General features: G+C 37.7%; 1 protein-coding gene across 12 annotated transcripts in view; it reads left to right on the forward strand.

The window, feature by feature from the left end:
* The window catches only part of LOC724900, a 12,110-nt gene extending 4,029 nt beyond the window's left edge, over positions 1 to 8,081 (forward strand). For 2 of the 12 annotated variants that reach the window (XM_016911294.2, XM_006569212.3), the window contains exons 2-3: positions 6,976 to 7,024; positions 7,115 to 8,081. In XM_016911294.2, coding sequence (XP_016766783.1) covers positions 6,997 to 7,024; positions 7,115 to 7,386 — 300 coding nt within the window. In that variant the 5' untranslated portion in view covers positions 6,976 to 6,996 and the 3' untranslated portion in view covers positions 7,387 to 8,081. Of the gene's footprint in view, positions 1 to 2,804; positions 3,068 to 4,050; positions 6,853 to 6,975; positions 7,025 to 7,111 lie in introns of those variants that run through there. The other 10 variants (XM_016911297.2, XM_016911295.2, XM_026439451.1 and 7 more) reach the window with 10 other exon arrangements.
* Positions 8,082 to 19,008: the final 10,927 nt, after the last annotated feature.

Genomic DNA, 19,008 nt, shown 5'->3' on the forward strand with positions numbered 1-19,008 from the left:
AGACACATGATTCTCGGACTACGGAATTTCACACGGCAGTTAACGGATGGTGGATAGTAAGAGCGACGTGCCGCTCAGATAAAACGCGAAACATTGGGGCTGACACGCAATTAGTGGCAGCGCTGACTGCAAATCGTCGTGGCGCTGTACCGCGAGATTTACCGTTCTCTCATCCCCTCCTCCTCTTCTCTTATTTTTACCTTCTTCTTCCCTACTCTAATTTTCTTTGCGTCCTTCAAACGCACGCAACTTCGTTCGAATGCGTTTAATTCCCTTTAAAGCGAATCTCTCTCCGACATTTTTATACTCGTTTCGCGTTGAACGTAAGAACAAAGGCACATTTCATATTTCAGTTTTACGTAACCTTTTACGTAATTCCTCGTAGCTTGGAAGCCGCATACTCGCATAGATCCGTATTTTTAAAACTTGCATCCAATTCTTCTTTTTTTTTTTCTCTTATTATTTATACACATAAAGCGGATCACTGTAAGATATATATCGGTCCGTTTAAACGTGAATATCGATTCGAAGTGGTTGACAGATCGTTTCTAAGTTGAACGTTTCGATAATTAATCATACGTTTGGACGCGTGCTACGTTATTTGATTAATTAGCCCGCTAATCTCGCTGTTTACCAGCGCAAAGGGCATAGATATTATTCATTTCGACGTATCCTAATATTGTTCTTAATAACGAGTCTAAGTAGCGTTATATATTTTTAGCGAACGAAAACAATTATATGCGCGTCTTCTTTTTGAATTGAAATTCTTTTACAAATTAAACTTTTCATCGCTAATTAAATCATGTTTCGAATAATCGATGCGAATTCCTTTCGATATTATTTAAGAAACGAGACGTTTCTTGATAAAGAATTTGCATTGTTATTGCCATCACCGATACCATCTGCCATTTAATTCTTTCTTTATTGATTCTTCGATCGGATATCTCGGATATTGCGCGAAATAAATAATCCACAAATTATTAATTATTCGAAATAATACACGTTGAAAGGTGAGGGGGGGGGGGAGGAAACAAAGTAAATGCCAATGATTGATAGAGGATGATAATAATGAAATAAAGATCTCACTCGATCAACGATTGATATGATCATATATGATTTTATGTTTTAATTATTTATCTTGAAAGGGCAATTCGTATCGGTACAGTTTCCTCAAATTATTTATGAAATTACGTCGACAAGCCACGCGTTCGAATCGAATCGAAACGGGTAAATTGATTTTTCTAACCACTTTATAAGGATTTTAAGTTGCATCCAGGTGATGGTAGACCGGGTGGAACGAAGGAGAAAATGGATTTTTTTCCTTTCCTTTTTTTTCCCTTCCTTTTCACGGTGGAAAGATAAAATAATGGGCCGGTGGATTTGAATGGAGCAACAGCGCATTATCATAGTTTAATTTTCTGTCCTTTCAACCGAGGTACCATCCCATTTTTCATAAAGGGGAGGGGGGGCGGCGCAACGGGATAAAGTTTTCGAAGCAATTCTTGCTCTACCCGCGGGAGGTAGAGATCTCTCTCTCTCTCTCTTTCTTCTCGATGCAAGTAGTTGTAGGGATTCGTAGGGCGGCCGCGAGGTAAGGGATATCAACGATACGGTTGAAAATTTCCCCCGCTCCTCCCCTCGCTTTATTCACCGGTTGGAAAATCAAATCTCGAATTTATTTTATATCCACGGTTCATTTCATCAGCACGCCGAACGGGATCAATATCGTTGCGCGCAATATTCCCGCGAACAAAGAGACGGTGGAATAATAAGAAATCTTCTATCTTTTTTAACGTATCGTGGCAAACATATGAAATGGAAGTACTGGGAGGTGTACCTCTGGCGCGCGAAGGACGGAAAGACGAGTGGATCGGGAAAAGAAATTTCGGGGAAGGAATCCGGTGTATCGGACTCGGGTCACGCGCGATCGATGAAAATTTTATCGTCTCTCGCCAAAACTCTCTCTCTCTCTCTCTCTCTCTCTCTCTCTCTCTCTCTCTCTCTCTCTCTCTCTCTCTCTCTCTCTCTCTCTCTCTCTCTCTCTCTCTCTCTCTCTCTCTCTCTCTCTCTCTCTCTCTCTCTCTCTCTCTCTCTCTCTGTGTGTGTGTGTGTGTGTGTTGTGTGGTGTGTGTGTGTGTGTGTGTGTGTGTGTGTGTGTGTGTGTGTGTGTGTGTGTGTGTGTGTGTGTGTGTGTGTGTGTGTGTGTGTGGTGTGTGTGTGTGTGTGTGTGTGTGTGTGTGTGGTGTGTGTGTGTGTGTGTGTGTGTGTGTGTGTGTGTGTGTGTACACTCTTCTCTTCTCTTCTCTTCTCTTCTCTTCTCTTCTGTTCTCTTCTCTTCTTTTCTCTTCTCTTCTCTTCTTTCTTTTCGACTTTTTTCTTTCTTCAAATATTTTTATCGCATCGTCACGTTTTTTTATCGTCACGTTGCCGCCATTATCGATTTACATTTCCAATAGCATTTCCAACAGCGGTTATTATAATCTAATTTTATTTCTTTATATATATATATATATAAAGAAATAAAATTATATATATAATAATAAAATTATATATATAATAATAAAATTATATATATATATATATATATATATATATATATATATATATATATATATATATTTGTTTCTTTATCATTTTTTAAATTTAACGTTTTCGGAAATAGTTATACGAGGGAAGGAAAAAGATTTAAACAATAAGGTGAAACACGTTTTTATCTTGCTCCGTGACTCGCGGAACGGAATATTTACATGTAAAAATAGACGGAAGGAGCGGAAGATAAAATTATCGAATTTGACATGCGAAATGAGTTTTTTACGAGTTTGCCTTACCGATAATAACGTGTTCGAATGAATGCAGTTACGGATCGGTTTTCGTACGAGTGCAGTAGACTTCCAGTTTTTTCTTTTTTTTTTTGGGTCAGTTTCGGCAATTATTTTTCATATTTTATCATTAGAGATGAAAAGGGGCAAGGATATACCGAAATCCGAATAAAACGAAAAAAATCAGCGGTGAAATCGTTTTTCTTTCCATCGACTTCGAAGGAGAAATTGAGAAATTGATCGATCGGGTAAGCGGATAATTCCTTTACCTTCGCTGTCTTTTTCTTCTTCTTCTTTCTTTCGAATGTCAGAGAATACAAAAGGAAAAATTACCTCGAAATGGCTATTTTAAATATCAAGGAACTCTTTGACGAAACTTCTTTCGATTCCTCTTCTCGCGAGATGAATCGCGAGAGAAATTCTGCGATACATCGCGAAAATCTAAATTTCTATATTTGAAATCTTGCTTAAGATGTTGAATTAAATATTCCTTAGAATGTATGTTGTTATTACCTTTTACCAGGCAATTTTAAATTTCCCATAAATTTGAACACAAACGAACGAACGTTCGATTCCTAATTTCGTTCGTTAATTATTATCGAACAAATTGCGTCTATCGTGGGAAATACATTCACGCGACGAGACCCAATCCTGTCACCTTCGATCCAATTGTTCCCTTCATCCGCGACATGCATGCATATTTATATCGATATAATATTCCACGATCCATCTAATTTCAGTAAGAGAAATATCGCGTATATATATATATATATATATATATATATATATATATATATATATATATATATACGGAATAATTGGCGGAACACGTTGTCTCTCCGCAGAGAGTTGCCCCACGATCGCTCAAGGAGGTAATAATAAATAATAATGTCCCAGCGAATCGTGACGCGCGGATCGATATATTCATATCTCTCTCTCTCTCGAAATCAATGTCGTAAACGGGCGAATAGACGAATTCTTTGCCGGCAATCCGTCAAAACCTCCGCTTCGATGCACTTGCCCGTATCGACGCGTCGTATATATCCCACCAACCCATCGGTATCGCTCAACCTCGTGGGAGCTAAATCGAGACACGCTCTGAAAGAGAAAAAAGAAAAAAAAAAGGTAGAGGAAAAAAGAGAGAAAAAAAATATTCGGGGAGAGAGAGAGAGAGAGAGAGAGAGAGAGAGAGAGAGAGAGAGAGAGAGAGATTAAACAACTCCTTTCCTTCTTTTTCCCTTCCTTCCTTCCTTTCTTTCTTTCTTTCTTTCTTTCTTTCTTTCTTTCGTGCCGACGCAGCGCATTGGTCTAAATAAAAAACGGCATTCGCGGTGATGAATGCAGCATTCCGGGTGAATTTATTCCGATCGAACTAGTGAAATTGCTAGAAAAATACGGGGAGGGGTGGTATAACGAACGCTCGAAGTTTTTCGAAATTTCGCGAAAAACAAACGGATCTTGGGCCGCGCCACGGGATATGACACCTATTGTTTTCTCGATAACGACGATAATACGGAAATATCGTTTGTTCGGTTCGAACGGTGTTTCGATGCGGCCTGAGTGCGTTGGAACAGCTCGAGCACAGAGAGAAGAGAAAGAGAGAAAGAGAGAGAGAAAGAGAGAGATTTTCTATTCGCGAGCCGATGTTTTGTCCGGGAAGCATTTCGAAACGCTTCCTGACGCTCTATCAACCGTGAACAAACGCGATCGATTTCGCTCCCTTTCCACCGCCTGTAATTACGTCAAATCTCTTTAATCTTCTTTTACGAGAATCGTCCGCGAGAAGCCACGCGAGAAGCTATCCTCGTCCTCTAATTTTTTTACCCTTCTCGTTTCGACACCTGCTTCGCGAGGCGAGGCGTTATCTTATCTCTTTGGAGATAAGATAAGATAAGGAAAATCGATATAATTGAGGGGAATAGGACTTGGTAACAAAGGTAACAGTAGAAAAGAACTATATTTAATATATTTAATATAAGGAATAAAGTGGGAATAAACTGTGTTAAACGAATACTTTTGTTCTATCGCTTTAAGCTCACATTATGTCGTTTCGCACGATGGTTCGAACAATGTATATTAAATGGAGAAAATTCATTTTTAAATTTATAAAAAATAATTGTTTCGATGTAACGTGTAATAACGTATAATATAATATGTTAAAACTCTTTAAAACTCTCATTAAAGTTTTAATCCCCTTTTTTAAACGTTGACAGATTAAACACAAAATACGCGTTTATAGGCAGACAATTGATCGGTCACGTTTCAATATTTGAGAAATATTTTGTAAATTTATTAAGAAGCGTATTCGAACCGCTATTCAAAAAAGGGGAACAAACAAAATAGAATTGAAACAATGACATCCAATTTACGCATAAATATATATGAAATACGAGTCGTACCTTTACATACACATATAAGCTCAACGCTTTTCAAGATGTACATTCATTACCGCGTAAAAATATACATTGATTAAATCTCTTTGCTTTTTCATTTTTTACCTGAGATTTCTAAAACGTGAAAATCTATTTCCTGGAGAGAATTTTATTCTTCGAACTAGATTTCTCTCTCCACTGTGCAATTTATATAATAATATAAAATAGAAAAACAGTTTATTCAATATTGATAGATCAATTCTTTCCAAAATGATTTATCGTCACGTAAGAATGTACGTCGAATTAAACGCTCTTCATTTTTTTGATCTTCTATAAGAAATTTTCTTTGCGGAAAAATCTATTTTCTCCACTTGAATAATTTATACACGATCCTTTAAAATAGACGTTTGTTTAATATCAGAGCGATACTTTCTATTAAGGAACAAATTGTAAAACGATTCGACCAAAACCAACGGCGAGAAAGAATATATTCGATACAGGAGAAATAGAAGTAAACTGTGGGTCGTGCTCGATGCCTTCTATCGTTCCACCTCTCCGAGTTCGAAAGGGAGGGGGAAACAGACGAAACGGAATCATAACAGCGATCGCGTCCAATGCGACGCCCGATTCGCGCATAAACATAGTCGCACCTTTACATGTATACATGTATCTCAACACGACGAACTTCTCACGTTTATCGCGCGACAGAAAGAAATAAAAGCGAAAGAAAGAAAGAATAATCACAAGTTAAAAATGCACAACGTTACGAACGTAGATTTTTAAAGCAGTTATAAATCATTTATAAAAAAATTAAGTCAAAGTATTCCTTTCGTGCGTTGTATCGCCTTTTATTCCTCTTTCAAATATTTTTTCGTTTCTTTGCTCTTTTGAACGAAACTAAAGAGAGAAAAAGAGAGATACTTTTGATGTTGGAAAACCAGGCCTCCTCTTCCCATTCCCCTCTCCCCGGATATTTTAATTCCGCCGAGATATTTTTATCATATTATTCGCGCCACGATCGCATTTCCGTATAAACCGCGCCGAAATAGAATTTCGATGTACGAAATATTGGCAGTCTCTGTCATTTTCCGGACAGGGAACGTGGACAGAACCGTTTTTCGAACCGTTGAAAACACGTGGAATTGTAATCGGGTTTCGCTCTCTCTCTCTTTCTCTCACTCTCTCTCCTCCATTTTCACGCGCGTGACGAGATTACACGTTCGCTGGCGGACGAAATCTCCGGGACGCGGTCATCTCTCTCTCTCTCTCTCTCCCCCCTCCACCTCCGTCGTATTGTAATTTAAGGAGAAGATAGAGGGACGTGGTCGTGACAGAAGCGCGCGAAATATGATCGGGTAAATGACACGGTCGAGTTTTAAACGAACACGAAAGAGGGTAGGGAGGGGATAAAGTTGATTTATTAATTATTTTGAACCAGAGGAGGGGGGAGAGGGCGCAACATTGAAAATTTAATCCAGATGTATCCAGCGCGAAACTTTCGTTATTTGTCTTCTTGACTCGTTTCCTTTCAAGTTCTTAAGTAACTGGCTTCGTTTAGAAGAAACTTTGAAGGAAGCGCTCTCGAGTGATTTAGAAGAAGAAGAAGAAGAAGAAGAAGAAGAAGAAAAAGAAGAATGTTCGAGAACATTTTTCAGGTTGAGGTGGAATTTGCGCGGTTTTTGCGCCGCAATTCTTCATTTTCGAAGGATACGATTTAATTTAATTAAGACATTTTCATCTTATATATATATATATATCTATATAAATATACGTTTGTATTGTAGATAAGATTATGCTGTAAAAATATGGAAGAAAGGAAAGTCGAAGGACGAAGTAAGTTTCTTCTTCATGTATAAATGAATACATTTTGCGGGTACATGCACCATAATTCTTTTGGACGGTAAAACAGGGATTGCTTAGCAGGTAAGGAGGAGACGTCGCGACGGGTGGATGCGGACGAACGTTCGAGAATAACCGATCGGGAGGACGAGAAGAATGTTGAACGCGTGAACGTGTGGGACACGTTGAGGTATTACCTCGACGGATTTAGGTACTATCATTACGTGGTCGCTGAAAAAGTGAACAAAGTAATCGGTCTTGTCTGCCTTGCGATAATTAAGTTGTATTTTTTCTTAATGGGATTGGACAGATATATCGACATCGACGACGACGAAACGGAGGATGCGGGCCTATGAGCGATAATAATAATAATAGTAATATTCTCGAATTTTTTTATATCTGCGAAATCGTTTCGACTGTCAAATACAAAGAAATGGGATAAGGATATATTTTAAATAGAGGAATAAACTGTGTGTGTGTATGTAATGTATATTAAATGGAGAAATTTTCAAACGTGTAAAAAATAATCGTTTCGATATAAACAATCAACGTACGTTGAAACTCTTGCACATTAAAATTTTAAATCCCCCTTTTTAAACGTTTACGGATTAAAATACCCAGAGAACTAATTGATAATTGATGAGTCACGCATTTCAATGGCCGAGGAGCGTTTAAATTTCAATTTTACGAACGGACACGAAACGTATTTATATTTTAATTTAAATCGTTATAAATTATCGACAAGTCTTTTTTCTTTTTTCCTTTGTAAATCAAGCTTAATGTTTTAATCGCTTCGTGCTAGAAATTGCAATGATTTGTCGATGATTTTTTTACACGTTGTTGCACGCGAAAAGAAGAAAGTTTCGATTCAGAAAATTTTGCAACGGAACGAATTCTTCGATCTATTGATGCGATTATTTATTTATTTTATTTTGGAGAAATAAGCAATAACGATATTCCTATTTTATTCCACTTTAGCTGGCATTTTTTTTTATCGTTATTTAAATTATCTGGCTGATATCTATTTACAGAATAGCATAACTTTTTTTAATAAGCATTTTTTAAAAACTATATTTTTTATTTTAAGTTATGTTATTATATTTATTTTTTTTATATCTACATATTTTATTACAATAATTTTGATTGAAATTAAAATATTTTATTTAAAATTAAAATTTTTTATTTTAAGTTATGTTATTATATTTATTTTTTTTATATCTACATATTTTATTACAATAATTTTGATCGAAATTAAAATAACTTTCCGGCCCGATCGGCTCCTGTTATCCGAATATATTGTAAAGCCATTTTGAAAAACCCGGAATGGAAAGTCCATGCATATAAATACACAAGATACACCATCTTTACACATTATAAACCCGACATTTATTCAACGTAACTTTCAATCAACGATCCCGATTTTATTTTCTTTCTTTTCGAATAATATCAATGTATAAAACGTATCCACTTATTATCGAAAAGTTATCTCTTCCCTACCGTTCCGACGCAGCGTCAATGTAAATTCATATCCATTCGATCGAGAAATCGAAATTATTCAAATCGTCGTGGATTCGCGTTCACTTCTGTCGTTCGAAATTCAAATCGAATAGATAAATATACATATACATATATATATACATATATATGTACATATCTCGATGGTAATAATAATTACCATCAGTCGATCCGAATCCGACGATTTTAATCGAGACAACCAAGTTTGACCGAGTTAATAGAATGGAATAACGAATAAAATTGTACCGAAGATATAAAACAAATCACAAATTTTTTTCTTCGTTCAATTCTATCTAGAATGTGTGTTTAAAAAAAAATATAATAATATAATATAAATAATATAATAATATAATATAAATAAATAATATAATATAATAAAAATATAAAAAAAATTTACCTCCCCAAATGTAATAATTCTTGAACCGCTTGAAATTTACGTTAAACGAGATTACGATCCTGGTTTAATAACAGCTCGTTCTCCTCGTACGGAGAAGAACGAAAACTTTGGTGGAGGGGGGCGAGAGAGAAGACGAGGCGAGGCCGTTCAACGGAACGAGGAGACATGGATCGAGGATAAATATTTTCGCGCGTTAAAAAAAAAGAGGAAAGGGGGCGCATCGGTGAAATATCTCGGGAACAAGCTGTGCCTCGTATTTCGTATTATCGAGCGATGGTGATGGCGGAGGAGGCGCGGAAGATAACAAAAATCACAACAGGTTGACGAACGTCGAGCGGGGCGAATTGGAATGAAAAAAAAAAAAAAAAGGAAAAAAAACGATGCTCGTATTCGACAGATCAATCCGGGAAACGGTTTCCAGAATCGGATTTGTGTGTCGCAGTTGCGGGGGCCTGCTGCAAGCAGGCAAGCAAGCAAGCCTGCTATGAAAATTTAAGCACGCGCCACGTTGGATCCGGCCAACTCTCTCGATAATTTATCAGGATCATTGGGAGGAGGGGAGGTGAGGAAGGGAGGGGAGCAGGGTTGTTGGTGCGAGAATGAGGGTGCCGTCGAATTTATGATAACGATAACATTGAATAATTCGAGGCGAGGATTGATCGCGAGGCCAGAGCAACGAACCATCTCGTTCGTATGGAATTAACTCGATCGATAAATAGTAAGACGTTGTCTTAGTAGGTAACGACTTTTTTCTTATGAGAGAGAGAGAGAGAAAGAAAGAGAGAAGTCGATTGTTTCTTTTTCTTTCTTTCAGTTAGGTTTGGATATCTTTCTCTCTCTCTCTCTCTCTTCACAGGTATTAGAGGTTTTTATAATGTATGAAAGTGTAAGCCGATATTTGTAGCGGTTCAAAATATATGTATGCACGTGTATAAGAGTTAAAATATTTACGCTTTTGAAACGTAAGACGTTGTTTCTGATGGAGAAGATTTTTGGTGTTTTTTTCGAAACGTGATCCCTGTCGGTAATTGATCGGGAGAGAGATCGATGGATTCGGTTTTTTTTTTTTTTTTTTTTTTTTTTAAAATGCCCGACCCTACCCTACCCGAGAGGTTTTTAGAAGGCTTCTGTACCGAGATGTATGAAAGTGTACAGGTCAATATTTGATGCGCGGTTGAAAATACATAAGAGGTAAAATATTTACGCTTTTGAAACTGGTCTTGTGTATGTAGGAAAATAAAGTTAATATTTTAGTAGAATGGTAACTTTTTCCTATCTCCGTGGCTCGGATTAAAATGTATGTATTTCCATGATATTCCGGCGAACGGGATTGGATATCTCTTTTTAAAAGTTTTTAATAAAATTGTTAAAATTAGTTTCGCAGGGGGGGGGGGAGAGGGAGAGGAAAGTCTATGTGAAATTCCCGTCGAAAAAAATTGTTTCGATTGATCCATCGTCCGTTCGCCGAATTTTCCGAAATTATTATTCGTTGAACAAACGGTTGAATATCAACGTCGCCGCGGAAAAGTAAATTCGACACCGAGTAAAAAAAATTAAAATAATCCCTCCTTTCCTCTTAACTCGAACAAAAATTTGCGATTATTCGTTTTTCACTCCTTTTAAACATTGCTTTTTCCAGTTACCATTTCCATCGACCAAAATATAACCTCTAATATAACCTCGAAACATAACCTCTAACAAAGAAATATGGAATTATAAGAAGAGGTGAAATTAACTCGAATTCAATAATTTTGCTTTGGTGGAAAAAAATTTCGAAATTTTCATATATATATATATATATATATAACGTAAGATCAGTCACGGGTATCAAGCATGTTTCAAGTCGTTATTTGCGCGGAACGCAGTCGAGGAATGCGTTCAATTTCCTTTACGTGCCACCTCGAAGCGTTTCAGCGGGAAGATTCTTGAGGAAGCTTTCGTTTTTCGGTCCGCAGAGCTTCGAACTTACGAAAACCGGTCGGGGATCTCCGTTTTAGAACTCATCAATCCCCCATGGAAACTTTGAAAGGCCGAGAATTTAATTACTCGTGAAATTTCATTTCTATATCGCGCTCCGTGTCTTGCCACGATATTAACGTCCTCTTTCTTTCTTTTTTTTTTTTTTTTTTTTACCTCGAGGCAAACTTTCACGACACAAAAACTTCGAACCAATTTCGGATTTCCCTTCGTCAAATTTTGATATTCTCTCGTTTTTAATTTAATTAACGTCGTGCGATACAATTCGAAGTTTGGGATTTCGAGATTGCGAAACGATTTGATTAATAATTATATATTCTTTTTCGCATTAGTTTAATTATTTTTTCAAAAGTAAACGAATTTGGAATATTGTTCCTGTACGAGTTTAAATTGCGACACGAGTGCAGCCAAAACGTATCGAAATATTAGGTTAGCTTTTGAAGAGAAGACTCTATCGATAAGTCGAATAATTTATTATTTCATAATTCATTATTTTTACCATTGAAGGATATTGAAAGATGGAAATAAAAAACAAATAATTAACAATAACTTCTTTTTTGTAATTAGTTTATTTTTTCAAAAATAAATGAATTTACATTGTTCCTGTACGAATGCGATCGAAGCACATCGAAATATTAGGTTAGCTTTCAAGGAAAAGAGTCCATTAATAAATCGATTAATTTATTACTCGATAATTCATTATTATCAATACTTTGAGTTTTTTCATTAAAAAATATTGAAAAACAGAAGAGGAATTCAAATTCGACAAAGAGTTATATTAGGTTATGTAACATATCACACCTATTTTAGAATAAGTGACGATCAACCGCGACTCGTAAATTCTATTTAATCTAACCTTACTTTTCCTTTCCGTAATAACTTCTTTTTCGTTATTAATTTAACTGTTTTTCCAGAAGTGAACGAATTTGGAATATTGTTCCTGTACGGGTTTAAGCTGGATCACGAGTGCAGCCGAAACACATCGAAATATTAGGTTAGCTTTCGAAGAAGATTCCATCGACGAGAGGATCGTTCGAAATGGTTTCAAAAATTCGGATCTGGAAACGAGAATCTCGAAAACGAGCCTCGAGATAGGCGAAAATCCGTGTTAAACGAGGATAAATGGAAAGCGAAAGTAGAGGCGGATCGACGGTTTTCGCGCACTCGAGTTAAAGCGAAGAAATTGGAAAAGTGGATACCGACGCCGATCGAAGGAGGATTAAAATCTCGAAACGTAGTTATCACGCAGAGCTCGAAACGACACGAGTCCATTTTCGAATAGAATTACAAGACGAAAGATGGATACACGCCAATGAAAATGCGAAACGAACGGCGAAAGCAACATGACGGGTGAAAAGAGTTACGACGACTGTAGGCCGATCCGTAAAGAGAAGAATAATTTGAAACGAAACAAGGAGATAGCGCCACAGTGACATCTATTCTTTTCCATGAATACTCACTTCACACGTATCAACCGATCATCGCTCGTTTCAGTTGCTTTTGAAAAATAAAATATTCGAGAAGTTGTAATCGAAAAATCTCTTCGTCAACGACTTATCATTTTTTTTCTACCAAGAAAAACGAACAATTTCGATCTAATATATATAGAGTCGTATCTTCGTCCACTATATTGCAGTTCAAAAGGGGGAAAAGATAAAACAGAATCGAAACGCGCGAACGCGTCTAGCGATATTCGATTCACGTGTGCAATTACACGTGTATACGAGATACGTGTCGCGCACGTATCCTTGCACAGACTACATAAAGCCGGTGATTTTTGAAATTTGATTTGGTCGGTAAGATGGAGTGGCAAATAAACTCTTTCCACAACGCTGAGAATCTATTAGCGGAACTTGTTATTAAACCCTTGGGGCAAGCAATCTCGCCTAAATGGTAACCACACATGTTCCCTTGCCGCACGAGTTCTCCTGCTGCACAACGTGGCAAGCCTTCGAGACTTACGAGTACGATCTCGAGAGTGGAAACAAAACGGCCGATATTGCTATAGCGCGCTGTTAAATTACATCTCGAAATTTCCGCACACTGCACGAGACACGACGAATGTCTTATCAAGCGTAATTAAGAGACGCGATTAATTTCGAACAATTTTTTTTTTTTCTTTATTCTTCTCCTCGAACGAAGGGAAGATAAATAACGATAAATGAAGGATAATTAACTACGTTTCGTCAGAACAAATTATTATATATCCGATTGACGTTTCTTCGAATATTGAATAGTACGTGTTCGATCTACGGGTTCGATCAATCGCAACGATCTTGATCGATCGAGTCCAGATACCGTCCGCTGATTGATACCGTTGATTGGAACTGCTAAGATCGGCCCCCATCGTTGAATCAAACGTTAGTTGCGGTTAATTCGACAGAATTAATTCGTGTCGAATTAATCCGATCAATTGATCCTCGTTCTCGGGGCATTAAATAAATTTAAGATAATAACGCGTAAATTAATTTTCGTCGAGCTTCGTGTAAAGAAATAATATCACCATTGTTGTTACCATTGTTCTTATTTTTTTCTCTTCTTCTTCCCCTCTTCCTTCCCTTACAAGCCTTTTTTAAAATGAAATTTTCGCCTGTGATGTGGAAAATAATGGAGATATGCGAGAGGTTGGTGACACATTTTACGACAATGTGCGTGTGCGACAAAAACAAGGGGGCGTGCTCGACGTCGCGTGTTTCTGAATATACTAATATTACCGTAACTGTGAGTTATAGAAATAACAATAGGTCACGTGGGCGTGTTATCTCTACCCTAGCGCTACACCAGCGCGCGGTCTAAAGATATACACACGTTCTCGCGCGTTGTTGTCGCGAATTTCAGAGTCGCGCCTCAGAATTATCGGTAAACGGTAACTCGAATTATCGCTACGAAGAAAAGAAAAGTTAAAAAGTTCGACTTCGGTATCGTTTACGCTTTATTTATTCGAGAAACGATTAATATAACGTTTCGTTCGCGTTACAATTTTACTTTAAATTGATTCGACTCGTTAGAGAGTTATTGTGGCTTCTCCTTGGTTGCCAAATCTCAAGGTAGCGTGTATATATATACATATAGAATAGTTTGTTCCTCGTTTCTGCTTCGAATACTTTCTGCATAGTTCTCGCGAATTACGCCAGCCTCGTAGCGGTGTACAGAGAACATTGCGATTTAAATAGTTGGTAAAGATTTCTCTTGGAAAAATTCGATAGGAGGTTTCCTTCTAATTCATTCGATCATCTCATCTTTCTTATCTATCTCTTCCTAATTTTACCTTTTTTTTTTCTCTTATCTTCTTTCGAAAATTTCAGAACATTTTTTCGAAAACAAGTTCGCTTAACTACGTTTTTTTCCCCATGCATTATACACGTTTATTAATTCACGCGCGGAGCATTTTTATTTTTTAAAAACCTGAATAAACAGCGGATAAATTTCGTTCAAAATCTTCCTCTTCGATCGTTCGAAAAATATCGTATTCACTTTTCACGCTCCGTCATGTAAAATTAGCACGAATGGAAAAGGATCGATCTTTTTTTCCCTCCCCTCCCTTCTCTCGCCACGAAGGGAACAGCGACTCGCCGATGTTGGCGCCGATTAAAAATCATTACTCGAAATGAAGGTAGGGATCGTGCGTGTATGTGCGTGCGTTCGTGCGTGTGCGTGCGTGTGTGCGGTCGCGCAACGTTACCGATGACCGATCTTTGCAGGTAGCGATCGGTTTAATGGATAAATTTTTTCCCCGAGTGATTTTTATCGGCACAACCGAGGCGGGATACCCTCGACTTTCTGCGAGCGCGTTCCAGAGGGGAGAGGGGAGGGGAGGAGGGTAGAGGTAATTTTTTTTCCGGCACGTCGAGCGTTTGCAGAGGCTGGCTCGAATTGAACTGGGAATTACGCGGGCCTCCAATTAAATTTCTCCATTGGTCCGCCAGTGTGATTCGAAATCGATACCTACCTACGTATCTCGAGTGACATCGTGTAATAATGTCGATGAGCTAGCTGACTCGGTCGGATACTCGAACCGTACGTGCGCGAGAGTAGGGGAGGGGAGGGGGGAAAAAAGCGACGGAGCGAGAGAGAGATAGAGTTTTCCCTCGTCGATCCGGAAAGTCTTCCGCTGTTGATTTCGAAAATGGAAATCCTGTAATAGCCTCGTCCACGATTTCTCGGCTCATTGAAAATTTTTCCAACGTTCATTTTGATTGATTTTTTAATATCTATCACAAACTCTCCTTTTCCTCTTCCTCTTCTTCTTCTCGAAAGAATAATAAAATAATAACGTAGCTTTAGAAGGAGAAAGAGAGGAATTCTCTCGTTTCGATCCGATCCAAATTGATATATAAAATTATTATGATGTTTTTTATAAATAAGTAAAAATTTTCTTCTTATATATATATAAATATAATTCTTGGACCGACCTCTCTTTCCCTCCCCTCTCAAATGTTTCTCGTTACACAGAGCGATGCAACTCTCCGCGTTCTATTACTAATTTAACTTGGGGACCGGTACAGCCAGCGGTAAAGTTAAATCGAAGCCGAGCTTCGAAGGTCTTCGGACGTGTTTCTGCGGCGAACGACGGCAACTCGGTCGGAGAGGGAGAGAGAAGTGGCAACGGTGTTTCGTCGCGATCGCGGCGAAAAGAGAGACGGAAAAGAAAGGACGGGAAAGAAAGGAGGCGATCTTTCCTCTCCGAATCCTTTTCGAATTCCTTTATCGATTCCTTTTTTTTTCTTTTTTCTTTTTTTCGTGAAAATAAAATTGGATCAATTCAACAGTTTGAAACAGTTTATCCGCAATGACGATATATTCTATACGCACGAAAAGAAGAGAGAGAAAGAAAGATTGTTATTCGCGTACGCGATTATCGGGATTGATCGTTAGTCAAACAACCGCGGAGCACGAGTAGTAAACGAGAAAAGTTAGTTACGTATCTCCTTTGAAATCAATTCTCTCGCGTATTATTACACACTTGTGATAAGTTTGTGTGCACGGTTGTTAACAACTTTTCTTTCTTTCTGATACATCATTACACCTTGCTTTTTTGCAACATTTTTCATTCGAGACGAGTCCTTCTTCCATTTCCCCCGATTGTTTCGATTTTTACCGGGCGAAAAAATTTATGCGTTCGGAGATCGATTTTTTGAAGCGGAATCAAGGTGAGCATTGAGATCGCGTTTTGTAATATATATATAAATATTTTCGCAATAATTTCCATTCGGTTACGAACGAAAACGAATAGAGAGGAAAATTACATCGGTGTTTTTTTCCTCCTTTTTCTTTTTCTTTTTTTTTCTAAACTTCAGATTTTGGCACGGCCCGGACGGATCGTTAAACCGGACGGAAAAAGTTTTGGCACCGTTCCCTCGTAAATCAATGACGGTAATGCCTGGATTACCGTGGGCTCGAGTTGTTGGGTGTTAATGCAACCGTTGTTGCAATATATGCAATAGAGATTCAACGGGTGTGCTTACGGGGAACTTAGCTTGTACAGTTTTCGATTTGCATATATATACAAACATCCTCTTCATCCTTGTTCATCCGAAATTCGTGTTTTCTTAGTCATACGTGCGCAAGCTTCCCTTGCTTCGTTAGTTATTTATTTTTTTTTATTTGTTCGTACCGGGGGATATTTTTATTTTATTATATACTGCAAGTAGAAATAATTCTATTTAAATTCAAAACGAATTTTTCGCGTCTGGTATATGCGGAGAACTTGCAGTATTTTATTTCGATAACTTCTTCCTTTTTTTCCCCCTCCCCCTTTCCCTCCTCCCTCGTTTTATTGGATATCGAGAGTTCGAAGGCCGGAATTTTCCATAAGAATACGAAACAACAAGGATATCGAGTTCCTGATCAATTTATCCGAACATTTCTCCTCCTCCTCCTCCCAAACTTACAAAAACTCTCCCAACCAATTTGATTTCACCAATGCGAATAATTATCTCGATGCTTGCGGTTCCCAACTTTAATTACTTTAACGGTTATTAAAGTTTATCTTCTGATATTGTTTCCTTCGTATTTCGTATTCGTAAATTTATCGCTTGACCAAAAAAAAAAAAAAAATTTATTATGCAAATCGATGACGTGAATAGGGAATCGGGATAGCGTATAGGAATTATCATAAAATGAATTAAAATCAGTTTTGAAACACACTTGGAACCGTGTTCACTCGATTACGATCCTCTTTAAACGCAAATGACACTTTTCCGAGCCCCGGCCTCGGATCGGGTCGTTTACGGGGAAATGAAGGGTATCCTCGATTAAAGCTTCGAAACTGTTTATAAGCTCCGGTGTGAGACAAGACTCGTTAAAACGGTCGAGTTGGATGATAATAAACCTGGTGTATCTTTGCGCGAGGAGACGAAAAGATTGGGGACGAGAGGGGGGAGGGAGCGGGCCGATGAAAAATGCCGAACCTCTCGGGCCGATGTTCGCTCTTCGCCCTTCGTTCGAAATATTTAAATCCCTTGGACTATTCCGTATTCTCTTTCGGTGTTTCAACTCGGCTTTCTTCCCGTTCGAATCTCGTTCCTCGGGCAAGGATTAACCGACGATATTATTCTTCAATTTGGATTAAGCTCCTTCTTTGCGGAGGACGACTTTTCCCGGCTCTTCACGGATCACGAACGTGGTGGTGAATCGAAGAATGGCGAACCGTGTTAGCCAGATTGATCCCTTCCACATTTGCGGTTTTTCGCAGGAATTTCCCCGATCGAGAGGAGGAACGCGAAATTTCACTAAATATTATTATTACGTTGTACGTCTCTCTAACGATTGACCATTAACGATCGTCGCGATGGAAATAGAAATTACGAAGTGTCAAGTTGGTTAGAAATAGTTTGTAAACGCTATTGAAATTAGAAAAAAAATTGAACCGCTATAACTCGGAAAATAGCGATTTCCGATCGACGAATCGGCGATCGTTAGAAGCGTGGATTCTTCCCCTTTAAAACCTTTTTTTATTTATCTCGATACGATTCCCGGTTGTCAAGATATCGTCGTGTAAAGAGAAGGATAATTTTTCTCGTCCGTTTACTCGGGTTCGTCCGTAGCTTCTCGTCTCACTGATCTTATCTTAAAGTCCAGACGAATGACAGACGCGAAAACATTGTATTGCGCGCGACTCTTCTAAGCGACTCTGTTTACAGTCGTTTTAGAAAACGTCAGGGTCACTTTGAGTCTTTCTATCTCGACAACAGATCGAGATATCGAAGTAAAACAAAAAAGTGATTTCACGATTTTCTCTACTCTCTTTCGACTCGAGTTGTAAAATTTTCACCTTCGTCGTATCTTTAAAATATTTTTAAAATTTCAAAGTTTCATTTTACGACACTTTTAACGCGTATGTATATTTTATATACGATTTAATATACATTTTATACATTTTATATCTCTTATTTGATCACGTTTTAGTTGATCACAAAAATCCCCGCGGTTATGAGGATCATCGATCGTTCTTGGACTTGTCATACGCGCTTTTTTTTTTTTTTTATCGTGGAAAGTTACACGTTGAATACGATGACATATAAAATAGTATCGCGTTATTGGCGTTACAAGCTTCTGATCTTTGTGGAAGATTAAAAACGTGCTTCACGCGTTCGTATTAAAAGCCTTTTTTCTTCTTCCTCTTCTTCTTTACTCGTGAGAACGACTTTGAGAGATGTAAAATATTTAATGTTATCGTAAAGCCTTCTTCCTTTTTCTTCAGCTGAGATATTGGCCTTAGAGGAGATATTGTCTTTAAAATCAAAAAAAAAAAAAAAAGAAAGATCATTCGGATACGATTCGATTTAAAAGCTTTATATTTTCAAATGAAACGTCGAGTAGGAAGGAAAAATCGTCAAAGATCGTTTTTCTTTTCTTTCCTTTCGTACGTACATTTTGACTCGTATTTTACGAATTTTCCACGTTTTACGATAAATCGAAAAGCGCAAATAAATTGGAAATAAATACAATCACAGTTCCAAAAGTACATGGAACGTATAATTATAATTGTAACGTATTTTTCCAACGTATTTATCCGCGCGTTTCCCATTAAAAACTCCAGTTTTTAATTTGTTACAAAAATACGCACGTTCCACGTTTTTATTTCACG

This window comes from Apis mellifera, linkage group LG3 (genome assembly GCF_003254395.2).
Source record: "Apis mellifera strain DH4 linkage group LG3, Amel_HAv3.1, whole genome shotgun sequence".
Lineage (NCBI taxonomy): Eukaryota > Metazoa > Arthropoda > Insecta > Hymenoptera > Apidae > Apis > Apis mellifera.